This window comes from Chelonia mydas, chromosome 10, assembly GCF_015237465.2.
Source record: "Chelonia mydas isolate rCheMyd1 chromosome 10, rCheMyd1.pri.v2, whole genome shotgun sequence".
Classification (NCBI taxonomy): Eukaryota; Metazoa; Chordata; order Testudines; family Cheloniidae; genus Chelonia; species Chelonia mydas.
Genome location: NC_051250.2, coordinates 576,495 through 592,704, shown reverse-complemented (window position 1 = coordinate 592,704; position 16,210 = coordinate 576,495). Strand labels below are relative to the sequence as shown.

The following is a 16,210-nucleotide window of genomic DNA, read 5'->3' as shown; positions in this document are numbered from 1 at the left end:
ACCACCTGATAGGGCCCTGCCATTGGGCCAAAAGCTTGCTTTCTGCCGTGAGTACCAACACCATCACCTGATCCCCTGGCTGGAACTGTTGGATTTTTGCCTGGAGATTGTAGTGGGTTCGCTGGGCCTCCTGCGCCTTTTCCAAATGTTCCCATACAATAGGGGTGACCCGGGCTATCCATTCTCACATCTGCAACACATGGTCAATTATATTTCTCCCCTCATTGGGTTTCTTTTCCCAGATTTCTTTTGCAATATCTAGTATGCCACAGGGGTGGCGTCCGTATAATAATTCAAAGGGGGAAAACCCAGTTGAGGTACCTCCCGGATTGCAAACATAAGGTAGGGTAGTAGGGTGTCCCAATCCTTCCTGTCTCGACTTACCACTTTCCTTATCATTGCCTTGAAGGTTCGGTTAAACCTTTCTACCAGCACATCGGTCTGCGGATGATAGACTGAAGTTCTCAGGGTATGTATATGGGGGAGTGTACAGAGTTCCTTCATTAGCTTCGACATAAATGGGGTATCTTGGTCTGTTAATATCTCCTTTGGTAGCCCCACTCGGGCAAAGATCCCCACCAACTCTTTAGCTATCGTTTTAGAGGCCGTGTTCCGCAGGGGGATGGCTTCTGGGTAGCGAGTAGCATAATCCAGAACGACAAGTATATATTGGTGGCCCCGGGCTGTCTTCTCCAGGGGTCCCACTAGATCCATGGCTATTCGCTCGAAGGGGACCTCTATGATGGGAAGGGGTACTAAAGATGATCTCAAGTGGGGACGGGGACTGTGCAGCTGACACTCCGGGCAGGACTCACAGTACCTCCGCACTTCTTTTCAGCTGCTCGGGTCCGTCTACCTACGAGAGCAACCTCTGGCTTTGGGCCAGTATTCGGGTTCCCAAGGCTTATCTGCCCTTCTTTTCCTTTTCATCTTTCTACGCCGTCTGGGAGTGGAGAACAAATCTGGGGATATTTCAGAGAAGATTGGGGGTTGACAGTCTACTGTGGATGCCTCACTACTTTCAGGGCTTCCCCCTTTCTCCAATTCCCCTACCGGGAGTAAGTGTCCAAACCCTGGGAAGTCCCTCCCTATAAGCACTGGGTATGGGAGTTTAGGGACTACACCTGCTGCTACCTCAGTAGTGTTCCCCTGAATCTCGATTTTTACTGGGATGGTGGGGTAATAACCAACTGTCCCATGGATGCATGTTATCCCCGTACGCTTAGCCCACAGCAGCTGATTACGCTTCATGAGCTTCCCCGAGACAAGCATGATAGCACTCCCTGAATCAATCAGTGCTGTGGTCTCTACCCCATTTAGCTTCACTGGTCTAGTGTACATATGTGGGGTTAGGGAGATCCCCACAAGGGGGATTAGGGAGCATGGGTCTGCCCAGTTCCCCAGGTTACACTGCATAGGCTCCTCGGCATTGGGATGCTGTGCAGCTATGTGTCCCCACTCCCCGCAGGCGTAACATCTGTATGGAGCCCTAGGCATTCCCCGGTCTCTTGGTATGGGTAATCTAACATCACGATCCTCTTCCCCCTCAGTGCTCCGACTCTTTGTGGCTGTTGGTGGGCCTTCAGCCCCTCTCTTTTTCCACCTGGGCTCTCCTGGTGGCCCAGTCACCCGAGCTCTAGGGCTTGGTGCTGCTAGTGTAACCCGGGGTGCTTCTTCCTTAACTGGTCGGGTCAGCTCCCTCGCCGTCCTTCGCCTTTCTACCAGCGCGACAACCTCGTCATAGGGGGAGGGTTCGTTCTGGCTTACCCAGGCGCAAGGGTCTGGCGGTAGTCCTCTCATGTACCGGTCGATGACCAGAACCTCTAGTATCTCCTCCGGACTCCGGGACTCAGTTCATAACCACTTTCGTGCAAGATGGATGAGGTCATATAATCGGGACCGCAGGGTTTTGTTTTCCTGGTACCTCCACTCATGATATCGCTGGGCCCGCACTGTGGTCGTTACCCCAGATCTGGCCAGGATCTCTGCTTTCAGCTGGGGGTAGTCTGTCTCTTCAGGCAAATCATAGTAGACCTTCTGGGCCTCCCCACACAGGAATGGGGCAAGGATGCCAGACCACTGTTCTCGGGGCCAAGCCTCCCGCAGGGCTGTCCTCTCAAAGGCCAGGAGGTACGCCTCTACCTCATCCTCCCGCGTCATTTTCTGCAGCCAATTGCTGGCCCGCATGATCTGCGTCCCATCATGGCTGCGGTTCAGCTCTGTAAGGGCCTTTACCTGGTTTATCAGTTCCCGCAACATAGCCCGGTCTTGAGCAGCCTGGTCCATCAGCAGGCGATTAGTCTCTGGCTGGAGCCACACTGCCTCCTGTTGGGCGGCTGCCTGGACACGAGTAGCCTCCTGCTGGGCAGCCGTGGCTTGTATCAGTGCCCGCACTACCTCCTCCACTGTGGTGAAAAAAATAAAAATAGATGCTCTTCCCTTTTTTTTTTCTTCCAAACACCCTCCTTCTGCCGCACTGCGGACACCAGATCCCACTTCTTACACCAGTTGTGACAAAGTTCCTGCGCTACCTTGGTGGGTCTTGCGCTTATTGGTGGATTTGCTCGTCTTGGAGCTTCACTGCAGCCCTCAGCTTGGCCGTTTTTCCGAATTCACAATCCAGGTCGACTCCTCCTGTGTCTGACCAGGAGTTGGGAGGATTTGGGGGGAACCCGGGCCCGCCCTCTACTCCGGGTTCCAGCCCAGGGCCCTGTGGAATGCAGCTGTCTAGAGTGCCTCCTGGAACAGCTGTGCGACAGCTACAACTCCCTGGGCCACTTCCCCATGGCCTCCTCCCAACACCTTCTTTATCCTCACCATAGGACCTTCCTCCTGGTGTCTGATAACACTTGTACACCTCAGTCCTCCAACAGTCCATGTTCTCACTCTCAGCTCCTAGTGCCTCTTGCTTCCAGCTCCTCACATGTACACCACAAACTGAAGTGAGCTCCTGATTAGCCTGCCTTAATTGATTCTAGCAGCTTCTTGATTGGCTGCAGGTGTTCTAATCAGCCTGTCTTAATCGTCTCCAGAAGGTTCCTGATTGTTCTGGAACCTTCCCTGTTACCTTACCCAGGGAAAAGGGACCTACTTAGCCTGGGGCTAATATATCTGCCTTCTATTACTCTCCTATAGCCATCTGGCCCGACCCTGTCACATATTATAGAGAAACATGTGCTTTCCAAGGGGCAGGGAGAAACAGGGCCTTTCTAGTTGTAGTAATTAAAGAAGATGAAAGCTGCCCTGATGTCTGTGCCACCACCCCCCCCCCCCAGTTATTAAAGAAGCACAGAAAGACTGAAGAAGAAAGGTGCTTGCTGGTATACGAGAAGGCAGGGAGAAATGAATGAGTGACTGCTAGCTCAGTGATACAGTCCACAATGTTGTTACTATTCTGCCTATGGGCCCCAATCATGGGCCAGGACCCCATTGTGCTAGATGCTGCACAAACAGAACAACAACAACAACAACAACAACAAAAAAGACAACCCTGCCCCCAAAAAGAGCTTACAATCGAAGGATAAGACAAGACTTGACATATGGATACAGACAGGGCGCGCACAGAAATAGTGAGACAATACTGGTCAGCATGATAGATAATAATTAATCTGCTGGTGTAGGACGTGTTTTTGTAGGCATCATGGCAAAGGAGAGTTTTGAAGGAGGATAATGAGTTAGTTTTACAGATGTTTATGAGGAGTTCCTCCCAAGCATGAGGGGCAGCATGGGAAAAAAAGCACAAAGGCGCTTGCAAGAAAAGTTAGTAAGTGGGCAATGGAGGCTGCCACCAGGGGATGATCATAGGCGAGGATCAAAATCAGGATAGCAAATTGGAGATGATAGCTGGGGGGAGGGTGGGCGTGTTAGACCACAAAGGGCCTAGAAAGTGACAAGCACCTTGTGTTTGATGTGAGAGAGAAGGGGGAACAGTAAAGGGATGCAAAGAGAGGGGCAACATGGTCAAAGCAATGGCCTAGGAAAGTGATCTTTACAGCAGCATTCGGAATGGATATGAGTAGGGAAAGATTTAATTTGTCAAGGCTAGAAAGGGGTGTAGCAGGAATCCAGAGACGGGGTAATGACAGCTTGGCCAAGAGTTTTAGCTGTGTGGATGGATAAGAAAGGCCATATCTTAGAGGTGTAATGCATAAAGAATAGATAAGATTTAGACAAAGCCTAGAGGTGAGGACCTATAGAGATTTCCGAGTCAAAGACAACAGCCAAGTTATGGGGCCTGAGTTACAGGCAGGATGACAGTATTGTCCACAGTGATCAAGAAAGGAGGCAGCTAGACTTGGAGAGGAGGGAGAAAAGCAGCTCTGTTTTAGCCAATTTGAGCTTAAATATTAAATGTCCACAAGGAGATGTCAAATAAATTGGTTAGTCTCTAAGGTGCCACAAGTACTCCTTTTCTTTTTGAGAGACAGAATGAAATTTTAGTTTGGACAGAAGGAGACAGGTCTGGAGTAAAGAGGTAATCTGTGTGTCGTTAGCATAGAGATGGTTATTGAATTTGTCTTTGTGGATGAGATTACCCAGAGATAAGGTGTAGAAGGAGAAGACTAGGGGACAAAGAACAGAGCCTTGTGGAACACCTACACAAAGGTGAAGGGAGGACGAGAAGGATCATCCGAAGAACATGCTGAAGGGAAGATTAAAGAGGTAGGAGGAGAACCAGGAGAGGACAGAGGTATGGAAGCCAAGGAAGGACATGATTTAAAGAAGAGGAGCATGGTCAACAGTGTCAAAGGCAGCTAACAGATCAAGGAAGATGAGTATGCAGTACTGGTTCTAAGCAGTGGCTAAGAAGAGGTCATTAGAGACTTTGGCAAGAGAGTTTTCAGTGGAGTGAAAGGTGGAAGCTTGATTGGGGGAACGTCTAGGATGGACTTGGAGGAGAGGAACTCCAAACAATGATTGTAGTCAGTGCACTTAATGAACTTAGAAATTAAACAGAAATGGGGAGGTAGTTGAAGAGGCAAGTGGGGTCAAGGGTAGGTTAAAACAGTGGTTCTCAACCAGGGGTATGTATATCCCTGGGGGTACATCAACTCATCTAGATATTTGCCTAGTTTTACAACAGGATACATAAAAAGCACTAGCAAAGTCAGAACAAACTAAAATTTCATACAGACAATGACTTGTTTATACTGCTCTACATAATTTACACTGAAATGTAATATTTATATCTCAATTGATTTATTTTATAGTTATATGGTAAAAATGAGAAAGTAAGTAATTTTTCAGTAATAGCGTTCTGTGACACTTCCGTATTTTTATTTCTGATTTTGTAAGCAAGTGGTTTTTAAGCGAAATGAAACTTGGGATACGCAAGACAAATCAGACTCCTGAAAGGGGTACAGTAGTCTGGAAAGGTTGAGAGCCACTGGCTTAAAATACCCCAGCCCAAAATGAGGAAACAGCAGGTGGGAGGATCACAGTTCTTTTCAGAAAAGAATGCCATTCCCCTACACCATCTTCTACCAAAGCAAGCACCTTAACAAGGGTTCATGCTAGGCTCTATCACACAATGCAAATACAGGTCTTTAGATTTTTAGAAAGAGGAGAGGGTATTACAGAGGTGACCAGGAGTGACAAAGGCTTCCCCCACAAACTGCTGAGGACATTATAGGGATAGTAAGAGCACAGCTTGAGTCATGTTTGCAGTTGTTTGCCTTGCTCTCTCAGGTTTGCTACAATGTGTTTTATACACTGGAGAGACTTACACCACAGCTTAATCAGCAAAAGGCATTTTAACAGAATCGGACATAAAACAATTCTATCCTGAACAATCCTGCATATTTGTGTTTTAACTGAAGTTTTAAAATAGTCAGTCATTCTGAGCACCACCATGACGGGTGCTGGGAGTGAGTCCAGAGATACATCACTAGACATGTGGAGCACTTTCTCTCAGATGTTCCAATCCTACTGATGAATATACTCTAAAAGCACTTCTGGAGTTATTGATTCATGGTAGTTATCTAAGGCCCAATCAGGATCAGAGCCCCACTAAGACAAGTGTTGTACATACATACAGAAAGATGCTCCCTACCCCCAAAAACTTACAAAATAATTTGAAATATGATGGAAAAAGTGAGCGTGACAAACATTAGAAAGGAATGCGATCACTTCATCTAGCTATGGGGTTCCACAGGTCAGGTATTGCACAACTGTGATGGAGTATTTGCCTCACACAAGCCTTGACTGGGTTAACTGTATATGCTGCACCTGGAGGGAGGCCAGGGCTTGATAAGCGCTACTTACAGATGAACCTCACCTGTTGTAGAAGCAGGGCTAGGAGTATACAGCCAGGAAGTGAGAGCAGTAAAGGGCTGTGCAGTCACTCCCTAGATGGAAAGGCAATTGTCCAGGGACAAGGAGGAAATCCAGGGGGAGAGTAAGCTCTAGAATTCTATCCTGCACTAGGGAGGCTGGGAAGGGTGAGGTAGCCATGAGGCACACAGTATGCTCCCAAAGATAAGCCAGGAGATAAAAAGATGGGGTAGGACGGAGCCCAGGGAAACAGCAACAGGTCTATGATTGAGCAGACCTAAGCTGCTAGTCATAGGATCTGGAACTTGAAGCAGTGGGTAGACCTGGGTTCCCCTACCAGCCACTGGACCTATTCTTGGAATAGAAGACTGCCTGAGATAGCATATGGACAGCTTGTCTAGTGGAACTTTTTTTGAAGAAGGGGGAGTACTATACAGTGACTGGGCTGGAGGGCTAGGTCATGAAGAAGAAGCGCCCTGAGTCATGGAGAGAGAGGTCACACTGTGAGAAACTGATGGAAGGAGGAGCAAAACCAGGTGAAAGCCAATTCCAGACCCAGCCACAAGGTGCACCTATGGTGAGCAGAACCCCATTACAACTTGGTTCCTAATAATTTAGTTGGGGATTGGTCCTGCTTTGAGCAGGGGGTTGGACTAGATGACCTCCTGAGGTCCCTTCCAACCCTGATATTCTATGATTCTATGAATTTGAAAGGGGCTGTTTTTGTGTCCTCTTACACTTAAAACCAATTTCACACTCTAATGTCCTAGCACTTGGAATACAACCATCTGATGATATAGACATGGGAGGCTAACCCTTTAGCTTAATTGAATTGAATTATGCTAATTCTATAGCATGTTAGATTTGATGTGACCTCAAGGATATTATGATACTACACTTTAACGACATCCAGTGCATCTGGACACATTGCTTCAATAAAGAAGTCCATACCCAGGAATATAGAGAACTTTGAAGAACTACATTAAATGCTACACTTCCTAGTTTAGTATACATCAGTACTGCTACAATAAATAAAGCATATACTGACTAGGTCTATTTAGATGCTGTTAGAAAACAAGGAAGAGCATGATGTATTTGCCCTTGGAAGCAAAGCTCTGTCACGTTGCTGTGTTTGCTCAAGAAATGAATGTAAAGAAAGTAAAATCATGTTTTATTCAATGATTCAAGTACAGGATCCTTTTGTTCACAAAATCTCCTGACTTGGCACATGGCCTTTAAGGTAGAGTATTTATTGTGGTTATAACATTTTAAAACTCCTACACATCTGAGTAATTTCACAACCTTTTTGCATCCCACACTAGCTGTATATATATATAGACTGAATACACTGTACTTAGAAGGTGGGAGTTTTATGGTGTGCTACTCTGTTGTCAGGAAATCTTCCTGACAGATGACCCTTTCTGATAAATTATTTAACTAACTTTTACTGCACTAAGAAAAGGAGTACTTGTGGCACCTTAGAGACTAACAAATTTATTTGAGCATAAGCTTTCGTGAGCTACAGCTCACTACTTCAGTCAGATGAATGCATCCGATGAAGTGAGCTGTAGCTCACGAAAGCTTATGCTCAAATAAATTTGTTAGTCTCTAAGGTGCCACAAGTACTCCTTTTCTTTTTGTGAATACAGACTAACATGGCTGCTACTCTGAAACCTTTTACTGCACTGTAGCTCACTGGCCTAGAAATAGACTTTAAGGCCAGAAGGTATCATAGTGATCATCTTTCTAGTGTGACCTTCTGCACATTGCAGGCCACTGAACCTCAAACACCCACTCCTCTAATAGTCCCATAACCTCTTGAGGACTTCAGTAACTCAGCCAATCTTGATTTAAAGACTTCAAGTTATGAAGAATCCACCATTTACTCTTGTTTAAACCAGCAAGTGACTCATGCTCTATGCTGCAGAGGAAGATGGGAAACCCCCGGGGCCTCTGCCAATCTGACCGTGGGGGAAATTCCTTCCCGGTCCCAAATATGGCCATCAGTTAGACCCTAAATATGTTGGCAAGACCCACCAGCCAAACACCCAGGAAAGAATTCACTGTAGTAACTCAGAGCCATCCCCACCTAATGTCCCATCTCCAGCCACTGCAGATACTTGCTACTATCAGTTGCAGGTGGGCCACTTGCCATTGTAAGCAACCTCATACCATTCCCTCCATAAACTTATGCAGCTCAGTTGTGAAACCAGTTAGTTTTTTTGCCCCTATGGAAGGCTGTTCTAGAACTTCTCTCCACTGATGGTCCGAAACCTTCATCTAATTTCAAGCCTAAACATGGTGACGGCCAGTTTATCTCCATGTGTGCCAACGCTGGCGCTTAACTTAAATGCCAGGGAGGGAGAAGAGTTATTTATCCCTCTGATGCATTTACAGAGAGCAATCATATCTCCCCTCAGCCTTTGTTGTGTTAGGCTAAACAAGCCAAGTTCCTTAAGTCTCCTCTCACAAGGTAGATTCTCCATTCATCTGATCGTCCGATTAGCCCTTCTCTGGACGTGTTCCAGTTTGAATCCATCTTTCTTGAACACAGGAGACACAGTATTTCAGATGAAATCTCACCAGTGCTTTGTATAGTGGTAATGACACTTTCTTCTCTCTACTGGAAATACCAGAACTGGGACCAAGCTGTAAAGTTTGCTGTAATGTTCAATGTTGCTCTGATCCAGACCTCTGGTTCAGGACATCTCTGCTAATTACAATACATATCTTTATCAAACAAGGCACAATGACTTGTGTGTCTTCAGGAAAAAAAATTAAGCCAGTTTTGAATTTGAGGGGGTATAGGGGAAGCAATGGTACTCTCCCTTGTTTTACTCATGTTAGTCACCACAATAAGATATTGCTCATGGGAGATTGCACAAATGTTTAAAATAGGACTCCTGCTCTCTGAGCTTCACTGGACTCCTTAGCTTGGCTCCCCTTCTGAGGGGTTTGAATATGCCCACTGACTTTGCTGGGCTCATTCTGATTAAGGAACAAAAATAAGTAGTGGCATCTCCCAAACACCACCCCACCAATAGTGCTAAAATTAAAGGTAGTTCACAGCAGATTGAGCAGTTCTGTGATCTCTCCTTCCCCTTTCTCACATAGGGAACAATGGTGACAATTAAATTATCGTTGGGCACCTGAGTTATGGCTTGTCTACATGGGGAAATAGACTGGAATAGATTTTACTTTGGAAGTGGATTAAACTAAACCACAAAATAGCACCCTTAGTGCAGAATAACTCCCCATGGGGGTGGGGGGGGAGGGGTTAGCGTGCTTTAAAATTCAAACCTAGCTGATTCTACAATAGCTCCTCCATGTAGACAAACCCATACCCCTCACTAAGATGAAAGGGGCAGTTCACCCTCTGAGCTATCGTTCCAGGCTCTCTGCAGACTCGTGTAGGTATTTCTGCATTGGTTGTATTCAGTTCACAGTGTTGAGGTTTTCTTTGCAGTCATAACAGCTAGAGAGTTACTTTTTCCCATTAAATCTGAGATTCTGAAGAACAAGAAAGTACCTTAAGAGGCATTGGTATGCTGTACTACCGCATACCAACTTAATCTGAGCCATGATTTAAGCCAACTAATATTCTAGAGCTACCTGGATTCCATCATCATCGTCATCTTTTTCCTTTATGCCACTTTTCCTGGTGAGGATTGCAGCAGCAGCAGCAGCATAGAAAGCAGGGAGGGCCAGACCTTCTTTTGCTCCACAACAGGTTCCAGCTCCTCCTGGGGGATTCCCCAGTGGAGGGATAATATCCCCCACCTGCTGTGTCCCGGGTCAGCCTTGGGGCCTCCGCCCAGTGAGACATGCCCAGTAAAGTTCCAATGGAAGCTTCTGGGGGCATCCTTATCAGGTGCCTGAACCAACTCAGCTGACTCCTCTCGATCCAGAGGACTAGGCTTTTTTCTTCAACAACAAGTGTCACTTAAGACAGTTTTGGATAGAAAAAAGTTATCTTAATAACTTTCAGAAGCTGCCTTAGAGCCCAATCCTACAAACACTTTACTCACGTGAGGAGTAGCATCAGTTGGTAAAGCTATTCAGGTTCAGAAGCATCTACAGTCCTAAGCCTGTAGATATCTTTGTACTAATTACTTTCCAATTAGTTTTGTTTGCAAATATGTGAAAGATGTAGGTCTTGTGACCTTTGACGCTTTCAGTTTTTGTTTTGCAAGCAGCAGTTTAGTTTTCACTTTATCAGATTGTATCACCTACTGCTAAAAATTACTAATTAACTAAAAATGTTACTCATTTCAGCTTAATTTCAGTTTGTCCATCACATTTTCAAAATTAGTGAAGGTATAATACAGATAGTAAGCAGTTCTCTCTGAAACATCAAAACTAAATTGATTACACATTCCTATACCACTGAAGACTGAAAAAGAACTTCAAATTAAACTGAAAGCACAAAACCAAAATTCCTGTTTTATAATGTACAGAGGTCACTACTGTGTCTAGAGGGACTAGTGAATATGTAGTTAAATCTGGTGAAGGATTTAGCCTTGAGAGATACTTTTCCCCCCAGGCAAATATGTTATATAAAATTCCAAAGAAAAGCCTTCCAATAAAGGATGAAGTGGCAAATTTAACACTGCCAAAAAGGCATTACTTAAAAACTGTTAATTGCAAATATGAATAAAGTTTTAAATATGCAAATCTAAAGATACTATTTTTGTAAAAGTATCAGGGGGTAGCCGTGTTAGTCTGTATCCACAAAAACAACAAGGAGTCCGGTGGCACCTTAAAGACTAACAGAAGAAGTGGTTTTTTACCCACCCATCTGAAGAAGTGGTTATTTACCCACAAAAGCTTATGCCCAAATAAATCCGTTAGTCTTTAAGGTGCCACCGGACTCCGTGTTATTTTTGTAAAAGCTTTTACATGTTTTTGGTGAGGTTTGAATTGGTTTAACCCTAAATTTCTTTGTTTTTATTTGGGCTGTTTACACAATTAACATTATTTTAACGTAACTTTCTACAGGGTATATGCTAGCCAGGAATGTAGCTGTTTGTAAACTGAGGCTGATGCACATCTGTTAGACAGTCAGATTTAACACTGCAATCTGGAACTAGTGACATGTTACTTCATGTGGAAAGGACCTACTAAATTCCCCATTTAAAAAGCACACTTCTCTGAAATATTTCTGCCTACATAACACCCTGACTACTGTAGTTCAAAGAAATTAAAGAAAATCTCCTTTTCATTCAGCTGTTACTGTGTATTTATAGTCAGTTTTGCTGTTTCTGCTTGTATAATTAGGCCCCACTCCTGCCATCAGATCTGTGCAAGTGAACCTCTGCTGCTCATGTAGAGTTCTAAAGTCCTGGATTAGAGCATTAAAACAAGATCCCCTCTGCCCATCTCACTGGCTTCTGACCAGGAAAACGAGAGAGATCCCAGTTTTAAATGGGTCAGTGTCAGTAATAACCTCAATGATCTGACCAATGTTTTCCTGAGTAAAAGAGGTCTTGGTAAGGCTAGGTGTGTACTACTGCTGAGCACACAATTTGCCTACAAAGTCAACATGTTACCTAACTGGTAGCTCCGGAAAGCACTTTGGGATACCCAGAATATGAAGGGTGCAATAGAAAGCCCAATTTTACTCTGTTCTCTCATTCACTACACTGCTATTTTTCTAAGGAAATGAGACTAACCTTTATGGATTTCACAGCAGTTCCTGTGTAATGTTCTAGCCACCGACCCTTCCATTATTCCATGAGACATCAGCACCTGCAGGAACCGTCGATGACCATCAGTCATCGGGGTAGCCATTGAAATGTTACACTACGTGTAGAAAGCTGCAGAAGGAATAAACTGCAGTTAGATGCACACATTCAAGCAAAATATTTATCTATACGCACATTTGTGAATACCTTCTATCAAATCAATCCATATCTCATACTGAAGAAAGAAAAATAAGTTCCCAACAGCACAAATTATTCTGATCTTTATATAAAAGATTCCAAATGAGATTTCAACTTCACAGGTACCTGTAGGAGTTCCACATATAGCTTTAGTTAGGATTAATCCTATCCCCTTCCTGGGGAAAGTGAACATACCAGTGAGACAAGAAATTATATTAGGGCAAACAAGCATATTTATCAAGTTTTAGCTCAGAATGCACATAGGGCTTAACATTGATGTTCTAGGATATTTGTTATGAACATTATCACTACTTCCCAGGACTCTTTCAGATACGAAATACAACGTTGCATACATTATGCCATTGTACTAGCCAAATAAAAGAGTGGTAGTACAGTTCTCAGTGCCTCTGTTTCCCCATCTGTAAAATGGGGGAAATGGTACGGACATTCTTTGGAAAGCACACTGACATCCACTGAAGACAAGCGTTATATAAAAGCTAGGTATTATTATTACAGTCAATAAAATAGTTGGTACAGTTTGGGGTTCAATCCATCTTCTGGTCATTTTTATCTGAATAATACTGTCTTGTCTACTGAGATTGCAAAAGGCCAAGCATATGGTCTGTGTGCTTGTCAAGGTTCCTTCCCCACTCTGAACTCTAGGGTACAGATGTGGGGACCTTCAGGAAAACCTCCTAAGCTTACTTTTACCAGCTTAGGTTAAAACTTCCCCAAGGTACAAAATTATTTTACCCTTGGATTTCCACTGCCACCACCAAACTTTATCTGGGTTTACTGGGAAACGTGGTTTGGACACGTCTTTCCCCCCAAAATCCTCCCAACCCTTGCACCCCACTTCCTGGGGAAGGTTTGGTAAAAATCCTCACCAATTTGCATAGGTGACCACAGACCCAAACCCTTGGATCTTAGAACAATGAAAAAGCATTCAGTTTTCTTACAAGAAGACTTTTAATAGAAGTAAAGGAATCACCTCTGTAAAATCAGGATGGTAGATATCTTACAGGGTAATTAGATTCAAAACATAGAGAATCCCTCTAGGCAAAACCTTAAGTTACAAAACAGACACACAGACAGGAATAGTCATTCTATTCAGCACAGCTCTTTTCTCAGCCATTTAAAGAAATCATAATCTAACACATACCTAGCTAGATTACTTACTAAGTTCTAAAACTCCATTCCTGTTCTGTCCCCGGCAAAAGCAGCATACAGACAGACACAGACCCTTTGTTTTTCTCCCTCCTCCCAGCTTTTGAAAGTATTTTGTCTCCTCATTGGTCATTTTGGTCAGGTGCCAGCGAGGTTACCTTTAGCTTCTTACAGGTAAAAGGATTTTTCCTCTGGCCAGGAGGGATTTTAAAGGGGTTTACCCTTCCCTTTATATTTATGACAGTGCTAAATAAAAGCATCCCACTGAACCCTTCTCCACCTCTTGGGACACCATCCTCAGTGAGAGAAAACCCACAGCCAGGTAAGAAAGAGGCAGGAAATATTAGGGCAAAGTGATAAATACTAGTTACCCTAAGCTAGTGGTACTCAACTTTTCGACTACTCTACCCGTTTCAGGAGTCTGATGTCTTGAGTACCCCAAGTTTCACCTCACTTAAAAACTACTTGCTTACAAAATCAGACACAAAAATACAGAAGTGTCACTGCACACTATTACTGAAAAATTGCTTAATTTCTAATTTTTACCATATAATTATAAAATAATCAAATGGAATATAAATATTGTACTTACATTTCAATGTCTAATATATAGAGCAGTATAAAACAAGTCACTGTCTCTATGAAATTTTAGTCTGTACTGACTTCAGTAGTCCTTTTTATGTAGCCTGTTGAAAATGAGGCAAATACCTAAATGAGTTGATATAACCCGTGGAAGATCTCTGCATACCCCTGGTTGAGAACCACTGCCCTAAGCCCTTCTGTGTACTGAGCAACTCTGCCCATATTTCAGAGTAACAGCCGTGTTAGTCTGTATTCGCAAAAAGAAAAGGAGTACTTGTGGCACCTTAGAGACTAACCAATTTATTTGAGCATAAGCTTTCGTGAGCTACAGCTCACTTCATCGGATGCATGCTGTGGAAAGTGTAGAAGATCTTTTATACACACATGCTTATGCTCAAATAAATTGGTTAGTCTCTAAGATGCCACAAGTACTCCTTTACTTTCTGCCCATATTTGCCAGTCATACTGGCATATAATAAAAGATGTTAAAATCCTGAACTATTTACTTTTCTTCAGCATTGGCACATGGAATACTGTTTCTATTCCCTGGCCTTTCTAACCAATGCCAAATGATGCCACAGGAAACAATATGCTGCAAGACGGAAGTAGCCTTTGCACCAGGAACAGAACTTGTAACTTCTCTATTCACACCACACAGATGTAAGAGCTCAGTTACTCCCCAAACTCTCAACACTATCACCAGCCAGAGGGTATATTGCCAGGGGCATAGTCTTACCAACAGCTTTAGGGACTGGATTAAGAAAATTCACAAAAGGTTTACAGTATGTTTGGGGCTCACTCTCTCTTTAAAGTGAATTGACCAAAAGCTACTGCAGCCCTCTCCATCCAAAGCTTCATCTGCCCCCTGCCAATGGGCCACAGGGCTCCCCTGGACATTCTGTCAGAGGTAACAGTTCAGACTCTGTGATCTTTGGCCTCTTGACTGAAGGGGGCACCCACTTAAAGCCAGTTGTGACATGGTTGCTTGCCATGCTATGAAATGATTTGAGATCCTCCAAATTCATGTCACACTGGGCAAAAAGAGTCCTCCGATGGAGGTAACTTTCACTCTCTACTGCCTAGGGCTGGAGTGTTACTAAGATGGCTTGTGAGGCCCAGCCCCCAGGCACACAGCTGGCATGGGAAATGCTGAGGTTCTTCCTGCCCACTTGCTATTTCAGGTCTCATGCACATGTGCCCTTGACTTTACATTGTAAATGAGGGGATTAATATGTTACCCCAAACCTACTTCCTCCAATCCCCCACAACCTACCCTACCCCTGCCAATGCCCTCCCCACAACTTACCCTGCCCCCCACTTACCCCACCTCCTCCAATCCCCCACAACCTACCCTACCCCCTGCCAATGCCCTCCCCAACCTACCCTGCCCCCCACCTACCCCACCTCCTCCAATCCCCCACAACCTACCCCACCTCCTCCCAAAGCCCTCCCCACACCTTACCCTGCCCCCCACCTACCCCACCTCCTCCAATCCCCCACAGCCTACCCTACCCCCTCCCAATACCCTCCCCACAACTTACCCTGCCCCCCACCTACCCCACCTCCTCCAATCCCCCACAACCTACCCCACCTCCTCCCAATGCCCTCCCCACAACTTACCCTGCCCCCCACCTACCCCACCTCCTCCAATCCCCCACAACCTAACCTACCCTACCCCCTCCCAATGCCCTCCCCACAACTTACCCTGCCCCCCACTTACCCTACCTCCTCCAATCCCCCACAACCTCCCCTATCCCCTCCCAATGCCCTCCCCACACCTTACCCTGCCCCCCACCTACCCCACCTCCTCCAATCCCCCACAGCCTACCCTACCCCCTCCCAATGCCCTCCCCACAACTTACCCTGCCCCCCACCTCCTCCAATCCCCCACAACCTACCCTACCCCCTCCCAATGCCCTCCCCACAATTTACCCTGCCCCCCACTTACCCCACCTCCTCCAATCCCCCACAACCTACCCTACCCCCTGCCAATGCCCTCCCCACAACTTACCCTGCCCCCCACTTACCCCACCTCCTCCAATCCCCCACAACCTACCCCACCTCCTCCAATCCCCTCCCCACAACTTACCCTGCCCCCCACTTACCCCACCTCCTCCAATCCCCCACAACCTACCCCACCTCCTCCCAATGCCCTCCCCACAACTTACCCTGCCCCCCACCTACCCCACCTCCTCCAATCCCCCACAACCTCCCCTACCCTACCCCCTGCCAATGCCCTCCCCACAACTTACCCTGCCCCCCACTTACCCTACCTCCTCCAATCCCCCACAACCTCCCCTATCCCC

At 45.4% G+C, this 16,210-nt stretch overlaps 1 protein-coding gene and 1 long non-coding RNA gene across 6 annotated transcripts in view; both read right to left on the bottom strand.

Annotated features, from left to right (window-relative positions):
* Window positions 1-16,210, bottom strand: part of NSMCE1 (NSE1 homolog, SMC5-SMC6 complex component) — a 32,510-nt gene that overhangs the window by 14,557 nt on the left and 1,743 nt on the right. For 2 of the 5 annotated variants that reach the window (XM_037910597.2, XM_043524130.1), the window contains exon 2: window positions 11,946-12,089. In XM_037910597.2, coding sequence (XP_037766525.1) covers window positions 11,946-12,063 — 118 coding nt within the window. In that variant the 5' untranslated portion in view covers window positions 12,064-12,089. Of the gene's footprint in view, window positions 1-11,945; window positions 12,090-13,146; window positions 13,222-13,914; window positions 14,186-16,210 lie in introns of those variants that run through there. The other 3 variants (XM_027826125.3, XM_007063677.4, XM_043524131.1) reach the window with 3 other exon arrangements.
* LOC122462046 lies at window positions 7,428-8,217 on the bottom strand. Its single transcript, XR_006284380.1, has 2 exons — window positions 7,948-8,217; window positions 7,428-7,714 (listed from the first exon to the last, which is right to left on the bottom strand). It is a non-coding gene; the product is annotated as an uncharacterized LOC122462046 (long non-coding RNA).